This window comes from Abrus precatorius, unplaced genomic scaffold (genome assembly GCF_003935025.1).
Source record: "Abrus precatorius isolate BTA unplaced genomic scaffold, Abrus_2018 Scaffold11, whole genome shotgun sequence".
Taxonomy (NCBI): Eukaryota; Viridiplantae; Streptophyta; class Magnoliopsida; order Fabales; family Fabaceae; genus Abrus; species Abrus precatorius.
Genome location: NW_020874303.1, coordinates 27,626,138 through 27,636,761, shown reverse-complemented (window position 1 = coordinate 27,636,761; position 10,624 = coordinate 27,626,138). Strand labels below are relative to the sequence as shown.

Genomic DNA, 10,624 nt, shown 5'->3' with positions numbered 1-10,624 from the left:
TTTTAAACCGCAAAATTATTTTCATATACTATTGTAATATATATTAAGATTAATTGTATATGAACACATAATAATGTTATAGTACAAAAGTTTAGAAAGGTACAATAGTGCAAATCTTAATTTATTTTTTAAAATAATTGTTTATTTTTGTATTTTTTTAAAATTAAGCAAATTATTTTAAAATAAGCGATTTTAAATATAAAGTTGATATATTTACATAATGAAATAAAAGTATATTTAAACTATATTGAATTCGTGAGGTGGTTTTTTTGCATCCATATACATAAGGTGACTTCGAATTGAATGGCCCTCTTGTGATTGTTGCGACTCTTGCTGGCTTTGTTAATCCTGAATAAAGTTGTTTTAAACAAGGATCTGCATATTCTCAAATTAATAAATTAAATTACAATACGTTTGATGTTAAATTAAAGTTGTATTTTTTTGTTTCTTATTGATGTGTTATGTCTTCGAGCTCAAATAAGCATGTCACGTGGAATTGATTCTGGCTGCTTCAGCAAAGTGCACTATTCAAAGCTCAAAACCTTCAAAGTTCAAAGGATCTTTGCTTATGTATTGTTCAGCTTCCAACCTTCTTTACTCTCTGACTCTTCAGTCCTTTTCAGAGCATTAACACTCCAACAACGTTCTATCTTCATAATTGCATTTGAACCTCCCAATATCCTCGACCGCAAGAAAAAGTTGACAGGGCCACTCTCCTGTACGTTTTTGCGTATGGGCAAACAATTGTTGAGAAGCCAACTATGTAATATTATTTTATAAGATACATATTCAGCAAAACAAAAAGATAAAAATATGATAAGTAGTTTTTACCCTACATTTAACTTTCTTATACTCCATTCACGCCCACTTTTTGGTGCTCTCTCTCTACACACATATATATAAAGTAGGGTGGTGTAGGAAAATTGTGTGAAAATAAACTCAGAAAAGCCTTAATTTGTTGAACTTGAAAACAAATTCGGAGCACTTCATTGTTGTCCTGTCCCAAATTTACAGTAGGTACATCCCCCCAAAAAGTGATGGTCACTGTCTATTTTATATTTTTCTCGCAAGTGCTTCAACAAAAGAATATGACATCTAGCTATAAACACATCAGGGAGACTTTAACCACAAGTACAACTATTGCCAAATTTTTTATCCAATAATACATTGCTGCTGAATCCTATAAGAACATAGAGGGCACTCAAAAACATCACCCTAGATTAAATTCTAAAAATTGCACAGATGACTTAAATAACTATATTTACATTACTACTATTATCTAAACTAATTAAAGCGCATTACAATACTTTGAAAAAGAAAAAAGAAAAAAACTAGGTTATCAAACATGCAATTATTCTAATATAATAAACCATAAGAGGAACTGCCTTGAGACTCCTGAACAAGATTAGCAGCAACTATGGAATCTAAGACACTGACCCAATTCTCATCTTCCTCATCCTCTTCCTCTCCACCACCAATTTGGCTCCACTGAATTGTAGTGTTCTTCTCTGTTTCATCATTTCTCGCAAACCGTCCTCTAATGCGTGGCCTGCTGTCTGCCAATGTCTTCCTGCATGCATACTGATTCCCAGAAGAAAATAAGTTCATATTTTTACCATAATTTTTCATAACTATCGATTAGAGAGTAGAATAAAGGGTGTGTGATTAATAACAAGTCTGATTGATCCTGTTCTCCAACATTAAGATTACTATTTACTAGTAGCCTTTGAAGAAAATAAGACAAAATCTATGTGAATATTTTCATACTTAAAATTCTGAGCATAAAAAGTATACACCTAAAATTACAATTATTGTAATGTTTAATCTTTTGTATGGTCAGCGGAGGTCTATCAAGCAGTGTATCGAGAGCAAATTCTTGCCCTATTATATTGAAAATGTTTCACTTCTTTTCAAAATCAGGATTTTGACCAATAGATTATCTTTTTACTGTATCTCTTAACACTAAATTCAACCTTGGACATGATTTTATCTTTAACATAGATCATGAAGCGATTTTCAAAAAGGTGTCCTAACAGTAGATTTACTCTTCACACTGTGTCGTCCATTATATTTGTAAATTTGTGGTTCTTTTAAATTCATCCGAGGAAGTCTCCTAATGCAAAAGGTAATCTATATTTTCCTATTTTAATGGCATGTATATTCCACTCTATAAAGGTTTATTTAGTGTAGCACGGGACCTTATTCACAAGAGTAAACATAGGTAGCTACTAAAAGTGAATGTGTGATTTATTTTTAACAGCTTTAAAAAGTTTTTTTTTTTTTTAAGTGAGTATTTGTCTAAAAATTGAACTAAATATAATATAAATAATGCAGGCGCGTATATGAAGATGAACCTTAATTTTCTTGTTGAAGTTCCTCTGGTTCCTCTTGCTTCTGTATCTCTCAATTCTGACCTTCTTCTCCTCCGGACTATATCTACAGGCTCTGCTCATCCCTTCGATGATCATACTGCTCTCGCTTGACAATGGACTATCCAAGTGATGATTCTGTTGCATTCCATTAACCCCCTGTACAAACATTGCCCGTTATTAAAACAAAGGAAAATGGTAATTAATTAGTATCTTTGTCAAAAACATATTCTTTAACGTGCTTTTCTTCACAATCTCTTATTTATCAGTTAAAGAATGTAATTTATATACATTGATAATGTAAAATTTCATTACACTTTCATTCAATTAGAAATTATTATACCAACAAAAAAATTTAATTTCTTTAGTAGTTAATATAAAAAGTGTCTCGCGACATTTGACTATTCATAAACAAAGCTTACAGTAACAATAATTTGGAAAGGGTGTAGAGTAGATAGCATGGGGATGAGAAGCAGGTGATGATGGACTAAAGAAGAAGAGTAGAAAAATGAGTATATACGTAGATAGGTACGTATAGGTACCTGCAGATCACCAGTACTGGAAGTTCTTCTGACGGGGGCGTCGTCGGAGTCAAGGAGCTCAGCGAATAGAGCAGTGAAGGGGTGGTGGGTGCCACTATTGTGATGATGGAATTGGAGGGAATGGCTGCTAACACTTCTCTGCATCAAAGTGGGACTCGCCAGAGAAATGGGTGACCCACCATAGCTGCTATAACCACTGCCACAACTATGGCTGTTGTAGTAGTAACTCGTCTCCGAGTTGTTGAGTTGGGAGAGAGTCTCAAACTCGGTGAGTTCAGGGAAGCTGTGGTGCATTAGAGGGGAAGGAGAGGGGAGGGTTGATCCGGTGTTGGAGGGTGCATACATGGCGGTGTGGATCAAAATTATGAAATGGAAGCAGTTGGTAACGGGAATGAGTGAGATTGAAAGAATGAAGATAGAAGACACACTCCCAATGCCAAGCATTTAAACATTTATGAATTATGAGACACGTGGCAAGAGCTCCTAAAATGCCCAAAAAATTAAATATTCTTATTCTGAAAAATTAAAAATGATAAAAGGGATTGGACTCGAGCTGTGAATGACGCGGATGATGACGTAATCGTTTGATTGAAGTAGGAGTGCGTTGACCTGTGTTTTCAACTTGGAAGAGTGATATTAGGGGTTGGAGTTTGGTGATGGCATTGGGTAAAACCTACAAATATAGTCCCCTCCAATTTATTTGATCCCCCTTAAAATTCGTTCAAAAGATAATTCCTCCATTAAAGTAAATGTGCAAATTTTAATAATTTTCTAACATTTTTAAATGAATTTTACCAAATAATATTCTATTTTTAAAAGAGTTAGAGGTGTAAAAGACATCGTTCACGAATTGAAATGAATCAATAGCGGGATTTTAGGGGGAAAAAACCACGAGCTTTGAATGTTTCATTCAATAAAAATATATATATCTAAATATCCACACACACAGTTATTTTAATTTTATAATAAATCATTTGTTTCATTACAACAGGTTGTTCTTCGCATATTTTGCCTTATACGTGTAAATTTTAATTATTTCGCTTGCTCAACAAAAAAAAAATAACAAGAAAAATATTAATTAATACCTTAAGAGTACTATCTAAGAAATTAAAAATAATTTTTTAATAAATATAAAAGATACATTCTTGAGTTTTGCTTTTTATGACTACGAGCAAGTAGCAGGGAGGTCAACGAGACAAAGAAATGGAGCTGGGAGCTGACATCCCATAAAAGATTGATGTCAGTATAAAATTCTGAAGTCACTTCACATACAAACTCACAAACTACTTTGAAGGATGTTTTGAAGAAAGAATTTCCACTTGGACATGAGACAGATCTTATGTCTCCATTTGGTTTAGCCATACGTTCAACTCTTAATTTGGATGATGCCACTTAAAACAGCGCTTTAATATTTCCATTAATCCTTAAAAATGGAGCCCAAATCACCTTCATCATCTGGCCAAGAAAAATACTAGTGCTTTCTGAATGCTCACACGACTCAAAAAATTTATTAGAAAATAAGCAATGCTTTTAGAAATTAAAATATGACAATAAAAACAGATTTTTTTAGAAAATAAATTCAGATTTCGAAGCTGACTGAGCTCCCCAGTCTCACACAATGGTCAAAGGAGGAAGAAAGTTGAAGAAGTAGCACTTTCTTGCGTGGTCCTTTTGCTATTGGTGTGACATATTGCCTCTCCCGAAAGGTTATAAAATCGTACCCAACTAGCATCTGACCCTACCACTTGCTGTAATTTTCGACATCCCTTCACTGTGACATTCACATGGAGACAGATATAGTGGTGATATACAGTATCAATACACAGCAACCAAGCTCTAGATAATTTAATTAGATTCTTACTCATAATTAATTAGGCTGAGGCAAAACCTCCCTAGTTTAGGTTGTTAGGGAAGATTAATTAGAATTAGGAGTTAGGATTTCAACTCGGAATGTCATTATTTTCATCAGAATCATCATTAGAATTTAAATAGCACTATAAATATCTTGCTGGTCTAATGCTTTAGACAACTATATTGGAACATGTTGTTTTCAAAATGAGAAGGGCCGTTTAAAATCTTACTTCTTAACTATCTATTACCTACCCGTAGCACTCGTTGACGAAGCAAATGCTTATTTATCATACATGCCCTTGATACATTATTTGTTCCCATAGTACGAAAATATGAGTTATAATTACTTTTCTTAAACTATTTATAGCAAAGTTGTTGAATAAATGTTGATGTGGTATTTTTAAACCTAGCTAGGATTAATTACTGCTACCCAAAGCTTATTTTACTGGCATTGGAATTAAACGACAAGGCTTCTAAAAGTGAGTATGTTTGTATACTAAAAAAATAAAAATTATTTATTGTTAATTTAATTTAAAGTATAAAATAATACTAACTCATAAGGATTTGATGGATGAATAGATCGATTGATACAAAGCAAAGCTAGCATTTTTAATTTTTTTTTGCTGAAAGACAATGCATAAAATGAAAATTTAAAATATATTAGCAAAATCATCGTAACGAAATTCATTGATAGTTAAAAGATTCATAGCTATTAATATTTATATAAAATGTAGATTAAAAACAAGAAGAAGTAGAGTAGTTATTTGAAAAAATTGAACTTTGACAATCCTTCTTAAAGTCAATTTTATAAATAATTTACTGCATTGAAAATTAGAAATATTTTTAAATTTAATATAAACATCTAACTTATTTGCAAGAAACAAATGATGTATTTGTTGTCAGAGTCTTATCTCAAAAAAATTTCACTGCTAAAAATGCTCTTTGTAATTGTAATGAGGACCAAAAGTATCAAAAAAAATTTAATCAATCTATTAATTGTGTGTGACAATTTGTTAAAAATTTTCATAATTTTTGAAATGGAGAAAATTGAAGGTGGGTTGTATTAATTAAACAATAATGTCTTAATTATAATCTTAATCATAATTAAAATGCTCAATATTATAGGTGTTCAATAATTTGTAATTATTGCTAAGGACCAAAGTCTCATTCTTAGTTAAATGTTTTATAATTGTATTAATAAATCTAAATTTCAACCATTGTAATCAATTATTTTTGCTACTAATCTTAAATAAGTATTGTTATAAATAAAGTGAAATAGTTTTTTTTTTAAAACGATGATAGTATTAAATAATTATAGTAAGTTAATACTACTCCATACGAATAGGTAGAATTAATGTTACATTTAATTAAGTGGCTGTTACACATACACTCACTCATTAGTGGGAATTGTCTAGCACTGCAAAAATAGAGACAGAGTGATGATGATCTCAAAAAAAGGACAGCTCTTTGGTACACATCGACTTTGTCACAACGATCTTTCTCACTATACCCATTAACTTGAACGTGCTTTTTGCAGGTACCTACACTCATCCACTTATCACACCAAAGGATTTTCAAAACCATGTGTAGAAGAAGTAACCATTTACCATTTAAAGCCACACTTTTACACTACTAACGTTGAAATGTTCATGAAACGTACTCTTACTATTTCTAAAAATAATTTCATGTATCATAAGGTCTACTCTGAAGTTAGTCTCAGCAAGAGTTTGCATAACTTAGGGTAGGGTGATCATAGTTAGATGTTAGACCGATAACTTCTTATGATTAGCATGAGGAAATTAAATATTTTTTAAATAAACTCAATTGAGAACATAAATGGGCAGACATCTAAGGTAGGTCCAATACCATAATCTATTATCTATATCACATAAAAAAATTAATAATTTTGTTGAAAAAAAGGAAAACAAGAGAAAACCAATTGCCCCTAGACGTGAATATACGTGCAATTGCAAGAACTGATTGTTACCAAAAGAAACTAAAACAACTGAGCGTGAAATATATGTATAAAATGGGTTGGTCAATAACAGGTCGAACCAAAATGAAACAAATGGCAAACGAGAATTTGGAGGGGTGGTTCCTAAACAATGATCAGATTACGCATTAAGAGGAGAAACTGATTGCATTTCTTGGGTTCCATCCATGTTACACTAACTTTGATACATCTTTGTCACCACTTTTTAGTCCCCACACGTTCTGTATTCGCATAATTATTTTCCTCTTGGTCACTTCCGTAGAGCACATGCAACACTTGAAATTGACAACCTGGGCTAGCACATTTAACTCATTTCATATGCTTATCTAAAATTAACATGCTTGTGGTTCTTTTTTCATACTGGAAATTGAATAGACCCGCCATTAGTAATGTCTTAGTTGCTGATTTATCTTGTATGCCCGTCTTTGTGCTTCAAGATCTGCATTTAGATAAGTCAACCATAATAATAGCATTAGAGCAAAATAGTTGAAGCAGGATTTGATTGGATATTTTTAAGCAAATATTTATAAAAAACTGGAAAGTACTTGATGGAAATAATTTAATAGAAGTGATCTTGTTATGGCTAATAATTTGCTTTTAATGTTATTGAAAATTGCAATTATAAATAATTGATAGTATCAAATATTAATCATTTTCATTCCTTAACTATTATTTTTGAGATAATTGTTAGTAAAATTGAAATAAGTATACAAAGAGTATGTTCAAATGCTAAATATATCAATAACTTTGAATATATTGCAAAATATATCATTGTAATATTTTTAACTTTGACACCAATAACTTGATTTTGATTAGCTTGGCTGTTAAATAAATTGAAATATATTTAAGCTGACCTAGCTAGAAACTACTTCATCAAAAGAAGGTCATCAGGGAAAATGTTTTCATGACCATAAACCATTGTACTTAGCTGCAATTACTTCCATACAATTGTTTATCTTTGATGAGAGGCCACAATAATTACTTATTATTATTATTGACAGACTATAGTCACAATAATTCTCTCATACATTAAACCACTTGATCACAATAATTCTATCATACATAAAATCTGATTTAGATAAGTATGAATTTTGCTATAAAAATTTATTTATAACAAATGTTATAATCAATGTTCTTAAAGAAAGTTTTTATCTTAAAATGTTATTAATAAATGTTTTTAGTAAAAAAATTAATCCGTTAAACCGTGCCTTTAGGACACTAATTTATTCACAAGACTATTAACTACCTGCATTTATGCATATATATATATATATATATATATATATATATATATATATATATATATATATATATATATATATATATATATACTACAATCGTAATTTTATAGTTTTCGTTCAAAAAATAGCATAGTCAACATTTCTTTGACTCGTACAGCGTTACAAAAAACTGTGTTTAAAACCTTTAGGTCAGTTGACTTTTCAACTACATGTTACATCAAAAGGTCAAATTCCTGTTTCATACTAGCGAATCATTTACCAGTGTTTTTTTAATTTTCAATTTTATTTTTGACAAACAATGCCAACAATTCTAGACATTGCAGCCATAATTAAAATTGCAAAACCAGTGATTCTGTACACAAATTGCGCATATTTCTCCTTCTAATAACTTAATCAAGAGTTGCGTTCTTATGACAAGCCGTTAACACTCACTTGAAAATGTGAAAGAAAAGAGAAGAATCTTGGGGCACCGGCCAATCCAACTTTTGGTAGCTACTAGCTAGGTAATACTAATGCATGTCTATATCCTACTCTCTAATAATACGCTGTTTCATATTGAACACGGGAGAAAATGGAGTGGGGCTAACTCTTCTAAATGAACAGTAACAATGAATCTCTCTATGGCCCAACAAGGCCCTTTGTAGAGGTTTGTGGGCTCTTCTAAACACTACAAACAGTTTCTCCACTTCTTTCACTCGCTCCTTTTGACTTTTTAGCCACAGTACTGTGTGCATGTTTTTATGTCAGAAGCTTCTGATGTAGATTGCGTATGATGTTTAATTATAAATAAACTAATGAAAAAAAAATATATATAGTAATCCCTTGATACCATTACTAATGTGTTTACAAAAGACTTCTCTGAAAATGGTAATATATAATTATCACTCTCATCATTTTCATATCTTTGATAAAGATTTAGGCGTTTATTTGCATTGGTTAAATATTTTTCATCAAGAACTATGTTTAAAATTTATATTGCATATTAAAAAAATGAATTTTTAATAGAAATAAAAAAAAACTTTGAAAAGAAAAAAAAGAACTAAAATGAGAATTCAATAAGACAGAAGAAAAAAAAGGATCTTTTCTGGAACAACACTAATATTTTTGCTGATAAGGAAGACAGGAAGAATAACACCCATACCGTCGGACACCCTCCACGGAGTAACACATAAAATTCACAAAATTTTAAGATAATAAGGCAAATGTTTTAAAGTTTAAACTAAGCTCACTTTTCCATGTGCCTAGTCCTTATAGGAATACATTTTCACCTTTTCGTTCTTAATGCGTCTTTGTATAACAAAGATAGATTCAATTGCCACCCTTAAGAGGTTTACTTCAATGTCTTCTCCAATTACGGAGATGAATGCATGTGAGAGAGAGTTAATAGAGATAGAATGTGATGGGTTGAAGAAAATGGGGGAATGGATACAAATAATTACATTTAGCAAGTCATATCCGCTGCTATCACTTTCTAACTTGTCATGTTAATTAACTTTAATGGGATACATTTTCTTCGTACCACAATTTATCAGAAACAATGAATTATTTGGATAGCCTCTGTGTCTAAATGCTGATGTGTCATTTCATATTGGACCTCACTTGAGCTTCAACTCTAGGCCCCATTGAACTCCAAGCCCCACTTTAATGGTCATTCTCGGTTGGAAACATTCAACTAGGTCGGTATTTGTTATATCCCAAACTCTACAAATTGGTGGAAGGTTGACTACTTATTAGAGTTATCTTATTCATACAATATTTTTCTTGTAATTCTTTTTTCTCTTTCTATCACATTATTCATTTTATTACATGTACATTTTATTTTCTATTTTCTCCTTTTTACGTTACACAAAATTAATTTATAACAAACATTTCTCTAGCATACAAGGAGAAAAGTTGAGTCTAAAACGTTTCTCATGGGACCTTCTCACATTTAAATGCTCATTCTTCTAAACTATAAAAGAGGACCTGAACCTACCCAAATACACAGGCTCTTTGGTGATTAAAAACTATGTATGTGGGGAGGTCAACTCATAAGTTTAATTATCTGAAAGATAGTTAGACTTGAATTAATCAATCATAAAACACCAATGTGGAATGTTGAGTCAAAAGGGCCATGGCTGGAAGGTAATGCTTGGATGCTAATTCACAATGACAAGCACATTTTATAGCAACACGTTGTTGCATATTGCTAATTGGTGTTGCTATGAAATTTGAGACTAATATTTATTGGTCTTATCCTATGTCCGGCAATTTATAAAATCTATTAATACTAATTGATTCAACAAGCTATTATGGGATTCAAAATTTATCGTCTTTAGTAGCAATTATCATATTTCAATCGCTTGGTCCTATCATTTGATGTTGATATGTGTAGGAGAAGACCTCACTAACTTTTTCAATGCACTTGTGCGGTGGCCAGCAAATGTGACTATGCGTGGAGACGGGGGAATCTCAGTTTCATTTGAAGATGGATTTGGGCTTTTGATAGCTTCACGGGCTTCCTGCCACGACATCAAATATACTAAAAGTGTTAAATAAATGGATTCAATCAAACATAAATTGCGTTTGCCAATAATAAGTATAAAATGAAAAGGGAAAAAAAACTGAAAATCAAATGAACTAAAATTT

At 31.4% G+C, this 10,624-nt stretch overlaps 1 protein-coding gene across 1 annotated transcript; it reads right to left on the bottom strand.

The window, feature by feature from the left end:
- Positions 1-1,356: 1,356 nt before the first annotated feature.
- LOC113856431 (zinc finger protein CONSTANS-LIKE 2-like) lies at positions 1,357-3,292 on the bottom strand. The gene is made up of 3 exons (XM_027488247.1): positions 2,912-3,292; positions 2,355-2,528; positions 1,357-1,581 (listed from the first exon to the last, which is right to left on the bottom strand). The coding sequence occupies exons 1-3, from the start codon at positions 3,254-3,256 to the stop codon at positions 1,357-1,359; spliced, it is 744 nt and encodes a 247-aa protein (XP_027344048.1). The 5' UTR covers positions 3,257-3,292.
- Between the last annotated feature and the right edge of the window lie 7,332 nt (positions 3,293-10,624).

Coding starts and splice junctions, on each gene's coding strand:
- LOC113856431 (XM_027488247.1), bottom strand. CDS start 3,256: ATGTATGCACCCTCCAACACCGGATCAACCCTCCCCTCTCCTTCCCCT. Junction 2,529..2,911: donor CCAGTACTGGTGATCTGCAG/GTACCTATACGT, acceptor ATGTTTGTACAG/GGGGTTAATGGAATGCAACA. Junction 1,582..2,354: donor ACTTCAACAAGAAAATTAAG/GTTCATCTTCAT, acceptor TCTGGGAATCAG/TATGCATGCAGGAAGACATT.